General features: G+C 40.0%; 1 protein-coding gene across 7 annotated transcripts in view; it reads left to right on the plus strand.

Annotated features, from left to right (window-relative positions):
• The window catches only part of LOC129771779 (uncharacterized), a 111,010-nt gene that overhangs the window by 84,098 nt on the left and 11,161 nt on the right, over positions 1-15,751 (plus strand). For all 7 annotated transcript variants that reach the window (XM_055775807.1, XM_055775806.1, XM_055775803.1 and 4 more), the window contains exon 3: positions 5,957-6,399. In XM_055775807.1, the coding sequence (XP_055631782.1) occupies positions 5,957-6,399 (443 nt within the window). The remainder of the gene's footprint in view (positions 1-5,956; positions 6,400-15,751) is intronic.

Raw genomic sequence — 15,751 nt, forward strand, 5'->3', positions numbered from 1 at the left:
CCGAAATCAATTCATACAGAGCTTTTTTACAATCACTAGAACTGATTTCTCTTCATCCATATAATGTTGATCATGTCGAATTATCAGTCGGGAGAGTATAGCAGTTTTCGAAAACGACACAGTTTTCTCCCCGTTTTATATCCCAAACATTTTTAAAATGTTTCGAATGGTATGTTTTCATGATTAACTGTATTATATTAGTCAAATCATTTCATTCGATACCCGTATGCGGGAGTTGCACGAAAAATGTAAATGGTCATCTTGGAGTTGGATTTATCATAATTGACTGTGTTCTACTAGTCAAGCCCTTCCATTTGATACTCATATTGATAGGGTAAAATTAATTTGCCTGGAAGAATTCGCTTCGCAAATACATGCAAGTCAGGGGTATTTTTTGGTGTTGAGTACTTTTGTACTCGCTTGTCGTTGTGCAGACCGGAATGTGTTTTCCTAAAACGTACTTTTAAACCGAAAAGCCTGGGAAAATCGTCATTTCAGATACTAGAGGTGAATGAACTTTCGCTATTCGAGAACTACGTAAACATGAGATGTGCAATAATTTCAGAGAGAAATGTAAAATACAATGATCGTTTGACAATTCTTCCGTTCACATATTTTGGTAGTCCTAGGCATCATATCAAACGTAAAAGGACGTTCATCAAATTTATTTGTAACGAAGAACATAATCTATTACAAAAATATCGATGCATTCTGGAAAAATATTCGAAGTGGTAAATAAGTGGATTGCACAATATAATTGTGTAGTTCTTCGTCGAAAATATGCGGTCGTGTCCTAGATACAACCCCTTACAATTTTTAGAACCGTGGTTCTGAAATGAACGGCCCTTAAATGAACGTTCATTCAAGAGCCGTTCATTTGAGAGCCGCGGCTCATTTTTAAAGAACTGTGGATCGTACGCTCTTTCTAACGAACCGGCTCGTGAGCGCTCGACTATCTCTACGTTATTAGCTATGTTTATGCAGAGTTGGCTTATTCAACATTCTCTTCCAGGCTAAATGTCCGCACTTAGGACCTAACGCTACCCATCAAATTCTGTGCAACATTTGCGGCGTCTTCCTTACACACTTTCAGCCACTCTTTCTTCAAATCCTTCTCTGTTTTCCAGAGCTTGCCCTTCATAACCGCCCAGAATTTTTCTATTGGACAAATTTCTGGCGAGGTTGACGAATTTGTCTTCTTCGGCACAAAACGAACATCGTTGGCTTTGTACCACTTCATTACCGGTTTCGCGTAATGACACGATACCAGAACCGGCCAAAACAGAGTGTCACCTTCGTGGGAATGGACGAAGGGTAGCAAGCGCTTCTGAAGAATTTTTCTTCAACTATTTGGCCGTTGATGATGCTTGTCGTTATGTACGACTTGCTGAATTTGCCACACCCACAAATCGCCCTTCCACACCAAGTACTTTTTGGCAAATTTGTCGATCTTCTTCTTCCGGAACATCCTGGTGGGATTTGCCGACGAAAAGCTCCAGACTGGGGATCAGCTTGGTGTTCGCTTTAATGTGCGTCTCATCGTCCATTACGCGGCTGCACCAATCACTCGCGGGAGGGGGTCTTCGTAACCTAATTGGTTCCAGTCCGCTACCAAGCGAACGATCATGAACTCAAAACTCAGGGTCCTCAATTGACTATCTTTGTATGTTATTCTACCTACTATGTCCTCGCAACAATCATCATGTGACGGTAATTTCAGCCTCTTACCACTCACATTTGCTGCATCGGTAATTGGTACTATTAATAACAAAACAATGGAAGCTTCATATCAACTGTGTCCCACAGTGTACGGTCCAACTGTGAACATTCGAACAATAGGAATACTCTCACGCCACAAAAAGTCGACATTGTGTTATTTACCACATGTTCATCGATAAGATAGGAATACTCTTACGGCTAAATGGCTACCGTGTAATTCACAACATTATGGATAAAATAAAAAATGTACACGAATAAAATCCGCTCTGTTACAGCTGAAGTGATAAATGAGTGTAATAACATAAACAGATGGGATAAAAAAAACACTCGTGGTGCAGCTTCCTGGTGCGAAATTCGGCCACCGAAGATGAAGACATGGAGTCCGGCCCGCTTCATTGTCTTCTGAGCGAAACAATCCGAAGAAATGTCTTTCTGGGTCACGTCCCAAATTTTTAATTTACGGATTACGCTTGATCGATCATTTTCGCTTCTCTTCTACTGCTAGCTCGCCGCTGGGTCGCCTGGGTCACCTCGAACGATTTTACCACACGGGATACGGTCGAATGATCGATTCCCAACTGTTTCGCCTGGATTTTCCACGACCGCACCCTTATTTTTTTGTCGACGCACTTCTTGCTTGGGAGCCATCTCGATAACCACTTGACATATTATGACGAAATTTTGCACATGTAAACATTACACTCTAAACAAAATTTCATCAATTTTGACGTGGGACTACGTCTAACCGGAATATATGGAGGGTAAAATGAAAACCTAAACACAGAACATGCAGGAAAAAATGAAAGATTTCGAATGCTTATAGCTCGAACATTTCGTACTGGATAGGAGAGATGTTTGCATCACTTGATAGGGAATATTTCTACGCATCTATCGCAACTAACAAAATGTTGTTTTTCATTAGATAAACAATTGAATAACTGTAAAATATTAGGCGTTATCTAAAAGCCCTAACTGCATCGTTTTGATTGGCCCGATTTACGGTTTCCCTAACACAGCCATCAAAACCAAGCAGCCTTGGGGAAATCGGTATTGCAAATACATGAAAGTAGGGGGACTTTTGTTCTCATCGAAAAATGTTCCCTAACACAGACTTTAAAACCAAGCAGCGAAATCGGCATTGCAAACACACGAAAGAGCCTAGAGGCGAGTAAACTGAAAAGTTTAAACCCTCTTAAAGAAAAGAAGAAAAAGAACACATGAAAGTAGGGGGAGCTTTTGTTCCCACCGAAATGTGTTCCCTAATAGAGATTTCTAAACCAAGGCGCCTGGAGAAATCGGTATTTCAAATTCATGCAAGTCGGGGGTATTTTTGTTCCGACTGGAATGTGTTTCCCTAACACAGACTTCAAATCCATGAAGCGTGGGGAAATCGGCATTGCGAATTCATACAAATCGGGGGTATTTTTGTTCCGATTGAAATGTGTTTCCCTAACACAGACTTCAAAACCGAGGTTTCTGGGGAAATCGGCTCTGCAAATAAATGCAAACTGCGAGTACTTTTGTCCTCGCTTGCCTTTGTGCAGAGTGGAATATGTCTGTCCTAACATGATCTTCTAAACTTAGGAACCTGGGAAAATCGTGCAGCCACTAGAAGCGAATGAACTTCCCAGTTTCAAGCAAATTCGAGATTCGAGAAGTATGTACACTTTTGGGATGTAAACTTCAGAGGGAAATGTAAAATAAAATAATCGTTTGATAATTTTTTTTTTGTCTTTATTGGGAAGATTTTCAGCCTTAGGCTGGTTCATCAAACGTTTGATAATTCTTCCGTACATATATTTTGTTCTAGTCATCATATCAAACGTAAAAGGTCCGTCATTAAATTTACTTGTAACGAAGAACAATCAATCACAATAAATGAATTGACTTTACACGGCATTTGTTCATTTTTTTCACTCACAGAGCAAATATATTGAACTCAATTGAATTTGGAAACTGTTTCTTTCAATCAAGAATTTAATCAATACAAACGAATGCTTGCTAAGCTAAGGTAGTTCCACGTGAACCTTGCGGTTATATCATAGATATAACCCACTCATTTTTTTTTTACACATGCAATGAAAATTTATAAAGTTGTAAAAAGTTATACTCAAAAGTTTTTTCGAGTACAATCTTTACCTTTTTGCGGGATTTGCATGAAAAAAAATAATTGCCCATTTTGTAGCTGTGGCCTTCTTGGATTCGGATTTTTTTTCTCTATTGTATTCTACTAGCCAAGCCTTTTTATTTGATGCTCATATTGATGGGATCTTGGATTTTCAAGATCAATGAATACGTAGTTTAACAATGACAGCAGAGATGAAAATGTGTCCCAAGTTTCAGATCAATCGGTCAACAAGAAGGGAGTCAAATTTTTTTTAAGTGGAACAACCATACAAACATACAAACAGGTCAGGCTAAATAAAATCAATAAAAACACTTAACGCGTTCAATTATTGATAGCGCAAATATGTCTAAATTGTTTATACTGACTCAATGTTATCAAGAAATGTAAAAATGAAGAAAAAGTACCAGAGGCTACTATAATTGGTAGTAGTAGAGAATAGTTTCAACTTAATTTGGGGACACATTGCGAATCCACAAATGGCCCACAACCGACCGATCCGTGTCTACTTCAATATAGTGTCCATGTTCAAATCGCAGACAAAATGCTTTATTGTCGAGTGACGGTCCGGGGGCCCAATAAAAATAAATCAATAAACAAGGGGAAAACTTATTAAATCCGAAAGCGATTCCATTATTTCCTTTTCCGCAATCAGGCAACCAGTTTGGGTGCTGGTATCGAAGCCTCGAAGCCTCATCATTTTCAAGTCACAACTTCTACAAACGGTGCAAACCACAGTGCCACAGTGTCGGCGACAGTTGGTGGCGATACCTCCAACGACAGCTATTGTAAACCATTTTCCTAACATTTATGGACTTTCTTACCGAACCTGTCCGGGCGCATTGCTGTCCTATCGACAGCTGGTTGCGGCGGCGGTGGCAAACCCCATCCATCTGGTGCACTTTGAGCCGATTATTGGATTTTTCCTTTCAATTTTCCAGCAGCCGCATTAATTAGAGTCACCAACTCAACGTTGAACCGGTTTCGGACCGTGTGGTTAGAGTCATCATTGCGGGAGCTTCATTAGATGGAACCGAGTCGCGTTTGAGGGGAGGGGAGATTTTTCCATTTACCTTTCTCTAAATTGATAATAAATTTCATTACATACAACTTGTCGCTGTGGCTGTCAAAGCAGTCAGTATTCAGTAGCCAGTTTAAATTGATTTTTTGGACTTCCTGCAAGGCGCGAGTCTGTTCCGTCAAAACCCAAGGGTAATTTGTTGTGTTCGCTGGCATTCGCCGTCATAAATTATAATTTTCCTTCAGTTACAATTTCGCGAACCACACGAGAGGAGAAAACTCCGGGGATAACATGTTCGCCCACCGCAAATCCCACTCCGGGCTACCGGATCCCACTCTTAACAGCCCCGCGACAGGCAACAACTTCCAATCAGCCCCGAGCCCGGAGGTGCAAGTAAATTACTGCAGCGCCGTCGGTACGGATGAATGATGATGAAGGTGCGAACGACTTAATCGTGACTATTATGGTTGTAAATTGTGTCAACAAACGCTTTCTTTCGCGTGATAAGAACCCTTTTTTTTGCAGCGAGTGAACCCAACATCGTGACCTGTCTTGGCAGCGGTATGATACAATTATGCAACACTGGGTTGTTTCAATAATATTCTTGCAAGCTACTCATATCAAGCAAATTACATATAAACACGACGGGGTTGCAATTAAGGTTTAATAACTATAATGCTTTCTTTGTCGAAGTGATTATCATCGACAGCTGTTGTTGGGCTTCGAAACGAAATAACAAACAACAGTGGTTAGGCTCACCTGGGCATGAAACTATGCTTCTGTGATTCTTCGACACGGTAGCTGATTGCAGCGATGAGCATATGTAAATAAACTGTTTGTTGCTGATCACAAGAGGTGTGTAACGTTGCTGCCGTAAAACATAGGTTCGAATCAGCATAGATTGAAATGTGAGACATCCGATTGACGGTTCTCCGTTTGTCACAAATGACTGCCTTCCAGCGTGTTATTGAACTTGAGAGCTGGGTGTGACACACACGTGAAGGCGGGCAAATTATACCCCCAATCCACCGTTGGAGACGTGTTTGATTAATACGATGTTTTTCCGTTTCTTTCTCTCGTTCATTTCGCAGGGCCAGAATGGCTTCGAGGAGATCCGTCGGTTCGTCAAGCAGGGCGGCGACTTTGGCAAAGATCTCATCACAATCCTGCACGAGCGAATGGAGATCGAGCAGATCTACGCGAAGTCACTCTCCAAGATAGCCACCAAACTGAACAAAGCCTGTCGTGATCTGCCCGGAACGATTGCCGACTCGTGGCGAGCGGTCTCGACCGAGATCGAAAGCCGCGGCGAAATCCACCGGCAGTTTTCGAACTCGTTGGCCGACGAGCTGGTGAAACCGTTGAAAACGGTACTGGAGAATCAGCATAAGGCCCGCAAAGCGATCGAGAACAACGTGGACAAGTCGGCCAGGATACTGGCCGAGTGGAGGGCCGCCGAGCTGAAGGCGAAGAAGGGTTCGCACGCTGCCGCCCGGGAGAACGAAAAGCTCCAGGATGCGATGCTGGATGTGAAGTAAGTTCAATCGTACTATTTCAGTTGTTTCATTTTCTTGTCTGCATATTATTTTGAAAAGAGAAAAAGATCAATAACTTTTGAAAATGTTCATCACGTCAAAAGTAATATATTATGGGTAGCAAAAATAAGGTAACGAACTTACGTAGCCGAATAATTAGCGGCATCAGTTCTTATTACAAAATGACAAATCAAGCCAAACAGTTTTGGGTTTATGAGAGTTTCATGTGTCACTGGATATTGTACCAATTTCGACTATTATTTTAGAAAGAAACGAAATTTAAGGAAAAAAAATTATAGGAGGTTGTGTCCAAGATACGACCGCATTATTGACGTAGAACTACGCTGTTATTTAATATAAGTCGCTTGTTTATAGCTTCGGATATTATTCTATAATGCTGTGAAATTTTAGAAACAACTGCTTAGTAGAATAATCTCTGAAATGATTTTTTCATTGTAGAATCAGTTGACGATAATTGATTGATGATTCATTCTTGCCCTCGCAAAACAATCGTATGTCGCAATTTATTTCATGTCAATGCATTGAAAATTTACCTTGAAGGCTATTCCGGTGGCCTTTTTCGAAATTGACATAGACTCGGCTACAGTCGATTATATACATGTTGCACCAGCACCATTATTCCATATCTCAAAACTACATCAATATATCTTTGGCATCGCATGTAAACAACAACAATGACAACACTTGCAAGCATCAAATATCATGCTACATGTTATTTAGTATTGCCTCAAAGGAATCGCACCTCTAGATATCGTCTAAGCGTAAACCAAGCGCCAAACAAGCGTTCAGAGCCGTACAGAGCCATACATTGGTGGCTTAAAACTACTAGCAATATAAACATTTCTCATCATTTTGCGCTATTCTCAAAAGAAACGCTTCAGTTAATATTACTGACCTCGAAAAGAGTTGCATTACTTTCTCATGCTCAAGAGAAGCGCAGCTGTCACCCTTAGTGGAGGAAGTTTTGCTACTGGCAAGCAAAACCTAATGACATACAAAATTCCAGAACATTTACTTTCTTGATGATTAAACAAGAGAAATAAACTCTTTTTGTTGATAACAACCTCGAAAATAGTAGCAATTCTTCATTATGATCAATATTAGCGCAAATGCAATCCTAGTTGAAGGCAGTTTTGCGACTGGCACGCGAACTCAAATAACTTATAACATTCCAGTAAGACATTCAAGATGCTTGGTATTCCCAAATAATTTTTTGGTGCACAACCTTAAAGTCTGCTTCGCCATAACGTCAGTTTAATGCATTGATGCATTCTCAAAGGCACCAACGAAGCCCTTATGAAGACGGAAAATAAACAATGTTACTTGCTTGGAAAAAGACTGAATTATGCCACACAGCTAGTACTCTGCTGTAACACCCATCGATGCGAATTCGCTGATGATTTTGTCAAGAGCGACCGCCTTCACCACCAGCGGGGGAAGCTTGATTTTGGTTGCTGCCTGGGTAACGGCGTTTACATTTTCGACCGACGCGCCGAAATCGCCTACTTCGCTGTTGTTCGGTGCGGTGTCACATTTGCGAAGGCTTGGTTCAGTGCGAGCGCTTTTCACTGCACCAACACCGCGTGCATCATTAGATGATGCTTACCTCGAAATTTTATTGCCCCTGGCAATGCGTTCGTTTTTTGCAAGGCTCGAGACTGCCTACCTCTTCTTCTTGCTCATCGCACACTACGCGAAACGTCCAATTTATGATGCGGAAAGAACATACGATACGAATAACGCGAAAAACGAACAGAAAAATCAAACGACGATTTCCAAGTTGGATTACCACTGGTGGGGTCCAATCTTAGATCGAAGCGCAGCGAAAGTAAAGTGAACTGGATTACTCAACAGTCCGATGCCGAATGAAAGTTTACTTCAGCGAGATCCACTGTTTATACTCTAGGCAAGTATTCCCCTTCATTCTTCATCTTTTCCTTTGTTCACGGAGACTTTAAATCCTACGATTTCCCCTCCGTTGGTCGTCGATAAGTTGCTCGTTATTGATATCTCTGTTCGGGAAAGCACTCAAATGGACAGAACAAATGTATGGGAAAATAGAAACACTTAAAGTTTTCATGAATTTTAACCATTTACTAACCAGGGGATTCTATTGTATGGCATATTAAACAAATCTTACGCAATTTCCGATTCGTTTAGTATGTAAATCGCCAAAATCCGTTCGCGGCGAAAATAGTTATTAACGTTAACTTTATTTCATAAAAACGTGACCTGTTTTCTGATTTGACACCCTTAATGAAAGACGTAGTTCTACGTCAAAAATTAGAGGAATGACCGCATTTGCGTAGGACTACGAAGTTATTGGCGGCGAGAACAAACATTATAGAAATTAAACATTTGGTAGCACTGACGTGGATCAATGAACGAATGCTTGTACTTAGGAGTGCAAAGCAACAAAAAGCAAATTTGATCACATCGACAAATTAAATCTCAATTATCGTGTTCTGTTGATTATTCGCACTCTAGCGCCAAACTAAAACACTGAACTTATTGAATGTCCGATTAGTTTTTCAGTACCTCTTAGTAGTATTACATCTCTCAAAAATATTGCGTATGACCTCACAAAAAATATTGACTGGAGAAAATTTGCAGAAATAATATCTGAAGCACTTGTTTCAATGAATGAACTTCCTCCACTCGAATAGTATAACTTTATATCGAGTTTGATTTACGAAAGCGCACTTCAAGCTCAAAAGAAACGTGTTCCTGCTACCACTTTCCGACGTCGTCCTCCATCACTTTGGTGGGACAAGGAGTGTTCAAAGGTCTACCTTGAAAAATCATCCGCCTTCAAAAAATTCCGGTAAACTGGACTAGTGGAATGGGTTCGAAAGTACCAAGCTCTAGAAGCCAAACTAAAAGGTGTGATTAAAGCAAAAAAGCGTGGATATTGGCGAAAGTTCGTCAATGGATTGTCAAGGGAGACCGCTATGAGCACTCTTTGGAATACGGCTAGGAGAATGCGTGGCTGGAACCATACAAATGAAAGTGAGGAATACTCTGACCGTTGGATTTTAAAATTTGCAAGGAAGGTTTGCCCCGATTCCGTCCCTGCACAACACATCGTGCGCGATATACCGCTTCAAAGCGATTATGAGAATTTTTCAATGGTGGAATTCTCAATTGCACTTCTCTCATGTAACAATTCAGCTCCGGGGTCGGACAAGATTAAATTCAACTTGTCGAAGAATCTTCCCGACTTGGCAAAACAGCGTTTGCTGAACTTATTCAACAAGTTTCTGGAACTGAATGTTGTCCCGCATGACTGGAGACAAGTGAGAGTGATAGCCATACGGAAACCCAACAAGCCGGCTTGCGATCACAACTCGTATAGGCCGATTGCAATGTTATCCTGTATTCGTAAATTGTTAGAGAAAATGATTCTACTTCGTTTGGACAAATGGGTCGAAACGAACAATTTGCTGTCAAATACGCAGTTTGGCTTCCGCCGGGGTAAAGGGACGAATGATTGTCTCGCGCTGCTATCTTCTGAAATTCAAATTGCATTTGCTCGTAAAGTACAAATGGCTTCTATTTTCCTGGATATCAAAAGGGGAATTTGATTCAGTTTCCATGGAAATTCTCTCAGAGAAGCTTCATAATCGTGGACTTTCACCAATTCTGAATAATTTCTTGTACAATTTACTGTCAGAAAAGCACATGACTTTCTCTCATGGCAGCTCGAAATCTTCTCGTTATAGTTTTATGGGCCTACCACAAGGCTCCTGCCTAAGCCCCCTCTTGTACAGTTTTTACGTCAATGATATAGATGATTGTCTAACTAGAGATTGCACTTTGAGACAACTTGCAGACGATGGAGTTATTTCCATCACGGGTACTAATCCCGTCGTTCTGCAAAAGTCGTTGCAAGATACCCTGAACAATCTGTTCACGTGGGCCCTCAAGCTGGGTATCGAATTCTCTACGGAGAAAACTGAAATGGTCGTTTTTTCTAGGAAGCACGAACTCGCCCATTTCCAGCTTCAACTATCCGGCAAAACGATCCAACACTCTATGGTTTTCAAATACCTGGGTGTATTTTTTTTTTATCCAAAATATATATTTTTATCAAGGCTCATATGGCGTCAACCTGACGGGGCCGGGAGTTCAATATTTTGACAATGTTTGCCTTATAACTATGTTAGTAATATGTAACCGATTACTCGCGGTTGGCTCGAGGTTAGTATTACAAGTGTTTTCGTAATTGTGATGTTGCTGTCTTCAATGATCTGTACCTGTGCCCGACACGGGATACTTCCTATTGGGATGCAGCTGACCATAAATCAGCAACGCCCCCCTAGTCTGTACCCCATATCTAGCGTGGTGCGTCTTCTCGAGGAATCCAGGATAGAATGGTCACTAGCCGGCGCAATCATCGCATTCGCAATTACTCTGTCAATTTTGATCTGTCCATGCGACAAAAGATCCATGGAATCCCAGATCATCTAGGCTCCGATTATATTCCGGAGATATTTTCGGCAGAATATGGGAAAGTTAGATCTGATAAAATGTTCTTTACTAACGGTTCATACATAAACGGGTCCACTGGTTTCGGCATCTTCAATGAAAATTCCAGTGCCTCTTTCAAACTCAAAGATCCTTGTTCCGTATATGTCGCTGAACTGGGTGCGATATACTATGCTCTAGGGATCATTGAAACACTGCCCATCGACCATTATTTTATTTTTTCAGACAGTCTCAGCTCAATAGAGGCAATCCGCTCAATGAAAGTTGATAAACGCTGATCTTATTTCCTAACAAGAATAAAACATCTCTTGAGTGTTTTTGTCGAAAAATTATTCAAGATTACCTTAGCATGGGTCCCCTCTCATTGCTCGATTCCGAGGAATGAGAAAGCGGACTCGCTAGCTAAGGTGGGCGCATCAGAAGGCACACTTTTTGAAAGGCAAATTGTTTATAATGAATTTTTCCACATTCCTCGTCGGCACACGCTCGTGGAGTGAAGATGAGTTCGGTCGTTGGTTACTCACGATTATCCCTAAGGTCTCGACGAGTGCATGGTTCAAGGGATTGAATGTAGGTCGTGATTTCATTCGCGTGATATCTCGGCTTATGTCCAATCACTACAACCTATTCGCGCATCTTTATCGCATTGGGTTCGCAGCAAACAATCTTTGTGATATTGGCGATGGCTACCACGACATCGAGCATGTTGTCTGGTCGTGTATCCGGTTCCATGCTGCTCGCTCTCAGCTCTCTAGAGCATTGAGGGCACTATGCAGACAATCGGATATCCCCGTCGGGATATCTTAGGTAGTCGTGATCCTGATCTTCTGCTTCATCTATACCTGTTCCTCAGAAACGCCGATGTCAACGTTTAATAATGTTTCCTCCGTTGTATCCCTGTATCATATCCCTCCTATCCAATCGATAAACTATTATTTAGTCGCGGCAATAGAGTATGTGTATCTTTACAGATACACAGGTCGAAGGTTGTGCAGGCCACTGATCATTCAACAAGAGCCTAAGGTTGTACCGCTCATGACAACTCTACACGAGCTAAAGATTGTACCGCCCAGTGACCATTCTACCCTGGATTCCTCGAGTCAAGAGAGATGCACCACGATTGATATAGGGTACAGACTAGGGGGGCGTCACTGATCAATGGTCAGTTGCACCCCAATAGGAAGTATCCCGTGTCGGCCACACATACATAGTACTGGAGACTGCAACATCCCAATTATGAGAATCTTTGTAATACTAACCTCGAGCCAACCGCGAGTAATCGGTTACATATTACTAACATAGTTGTAAGACAAAAATTGTCAAAATATTGGACTCCCGGCCCCGTCAGGCTAACGCCACATGTGCCCTTATAAAATATATATTTTGTAAAAAAAAATAAATAAAAGAATCCACTATGCAGCATAGAGGTGGGCAAAGCGGTTCGCTTTAATGAACCGTTCAGCGACCAACCGTTAAGTGAACCAGTTCTTTTGAGCAGGTCACGCACTCTTTCGTACAGTTGAGGGACATGTCAAACCAAGTATAAAAAGAGTGGGATGTTATGTAGGACATATCATTCATATTATGCCGTTCTTATAATTGTTCGTCCGTATTTTGTTAGAAATAACCTAGCACAATAGAAATCAAACTTTAATTTTGAAATTTTGATTTTGTATGAGTCGTTATTAATTTTTTTTTTTCAGCACAAACGAATTAAATTAATGAGAACCTTCACCAATTATGTTGAATTCGTCAATGAAACAAATGGACTAAAAGATACTGCAGCCTTAGAATTTTATATAAATGTAAATGTATAATAACACTTTTTTATAATGAATAAACTTGACATTGCATAAACAAAATCCAAACAAACTCCAGAATTCACAGAAGCTTCCTTCAGCCAGTAATAAATATAAAATAGATTTTTAGAATGCATCGAAATTCCTAAAATAACTCTTTAGTCGAAAGTTTGTAAGGCCCTGAAACGGACCGATGAGTTTGCGTTGTTTTGTAGACACAGCTCAAGCCGGATAATTCATTCATGTTTTCGCGAGAGCAATACACGCACTCAGTATGCATCGCGATATTTTTCTCGTACTACACACAGTGTGGGTCTAGGCGATTGAGTATTTGTCCTCCACTACCGTTATCTATCTGATAACGCATAAAATCACCAACACTCTTCTGCTTTGACTCTGCTCTGCAATACTCTTCTGCTTTGATTCTGCTCTGCACTATGCTTGCTTCTTGCTCGTTCTGAAGATGCATTCTGTGGTGAAAACCTAGTTCAATAGAAACGGAGGTACATACATACACATTTTATCTTTCTATTTTATCTGAGTGATACTTTGTACAACTGACAAAGAGGTATTGACTCCCGAAAGTTTACATCACGAGAACACGATAGGAAAATGTGTATTCTTCATTTTTTCTTATTTTAAATAATTTATGGGTTGAGGAACCGTACAGTATAAATTTCCGATTTGTTTGGAATGCAAACCATCAAATCCCGTTCGGAGCTAAAATAAATATTAACGGTAAAACTATTTCATAGAAAAACGTGACCTGTTTTTTTTTTGATTTGGTACAGTTGAAGAAAGACGTAGTCTCATGTCAACAAATAGGTAATGATTTCATATTCATATTTCCATACACATATTATATTTTAATTTTTATTGACTAATGTGAATTAGTTCGAATACAACTTTTCATCGTCGTGAATATATATATATATATATATATATATATATATATATATATATATATATATATATATATATATATATATATATATATATATATATATATATATATATATATATATATATATATATATATATATATATATATATATATATATATATATATATAGAAAAAACATTGTGCATGTGGAGGTTTTAGGGTGCAATTAATGATTCTAATGTGGTCAGACACATCCCCCCCTCACCCCCTCTCTAGGTGGTTTTGGGGCTGCCATACAAATGAAACACAAATTTCTGCATCAATCGAGAATTAAACAAGCAAGCTAAACCAAATTTGGCATGTGGATGTGTTTTTGGATGCAATGAATGTTTCTATGGTGGTCAGATACTCCTGCAATAATTAGTTTACGGTGGTAAGACACTCCACCCTGCTCTCTAAGGGGGACTACCATACAAATGAAACACACATTTCTGCATTACTAGAGAATTAATCAAGCAAATGGAGTCGAATTCGGCATGTGAAAGTTCTAGGGGACACGAAACGTTCCTATGTTAGATAGATACTCCTCCCCTCTCTCTGAAGGAGAGGGGGCTGATAGTTTGATAAAACGCACTCGTATATCTTCTTCTATATGTATAAATAAAAATGGATCACCGAATGTGTTGATAAGAGCAAAACTCGGGAAAGGAATTGTCCGATTTAGGGCCGTCTCCATTCTATCATATTTTGTGTATCAAACATTTATTCCATGTAACGGATAAACGCTTAGTAAAAAAACGTGAATGTTATAACGAAAAATAAATTTTGGGCGGGACTAAGTTTGCCGGGTCAGCTAGTATACTATTAAAACTACTGTAAATCATGGAAAATACAACCTTACAAGACAACCTAGACCTTATTTGACACAGGATCGCTGAATTAGAGCATTCAAAAAAGTGGGTAAATCTTGATCATATTTTCGTCTGGACAAACCAAAATCATTTACATTATGCCAGTTTGAAAAAACTAGTTTCGAGGAAAACTCGTTTGAAGTTTTGTGTGAAGGCCGTAGTATAGGGTGTTCAATAAGTTCGAATACAACTTTTCATCGTCGTGTAGGTGCGAACCATGTGCGTTCTGTGTATAGATATTGGTGTCAGCTTTGCCTCATATATAGCTAACCGACGCGCACGGTTTCGACAAGCTGCCATTTGTTGTTTGTTTACCTCGCACGACGAAGGCGCCATATTCCGACGGTTGAAATCCCTTTGGAGCATCTGAACATGGAATTTATTACGCGATGCTACAAATTTGAATGTCGGAAACGGAATCGAAAAATATTGATAGGTATCTTCTGTACGCACATATTTGTTTGTCTGCGTTTCATTTTATGCTGTTTGTATTTGTGTTTACACCACACATTTCATTTTGAATGGGAGGGAGTGGTATGGATGGGGATAAGGATAGAGATGAATTTCAATGAAATTCGAAACGCATGTCAACATTCGCGCTTTGGTCGCGAACAATGAAAAATGAATAAATTAAAAAATCAATAAAAGTTGACGAATAAACTGTATTTTGATTTTTTAACACATTTTTAAAGTGTATTCGAACACTTATTGAACACCTTGTAGATAACAGTTGTTTCGTTGAAAGCGACCATTGACTGAACAACCACTAGGGTATGCGATCAAAAAACCAGGCCTCAATATCTCATCATGCTCGGCCTAATGTTACTTGACTGATTAAGACTTATTTCAAAATAAGCATGTGAGAAGCTTTGTCTCAAATACAATCTGATTCTGCTTCTGGCTACATCTGGTTTCGATCGATGCAGAGCACTCTCACTCACTTTCTGATTCCGATGACATAGAATGGATAATTGTTGAAAGAAGAGGTGAAAATCAGGATTCACCGCAATTAGTGATGTGATTATGCTGAAATAGACTTCAACCATTCGACGGAATAAAATCCCAAATGTATTTCAATACAATGCGACCGACAATATATTTCGCGAATGTATGTATGAAATTCTCAAATAATTTACACGTGGCGGCGGGAGGTATATGCGAGCACCGGAGTGCCAATGGATGTATGGAAAAAAAGTGACCCTCGAATTTTCATAGCGAACTTGATTAAAAATGTTGATTCCCACGAAAA

Source organism: Toxorhynchites rutilus, chromosome 2 (assembly GCF_029784135.1).
Source record: "Toxorhynchites rutilus septentrionalis strain SRP chromosome 2, ASM2978413v1, whole genome shotgun sequence".
Classification (NCBI taxonomy): domain Eukaryota; kingdom Metazoa; phylum Arthropoda; class Insecta; order Diptera; family Culicidae; genus Toxorhynchites; species Toxorhynchites rutilus.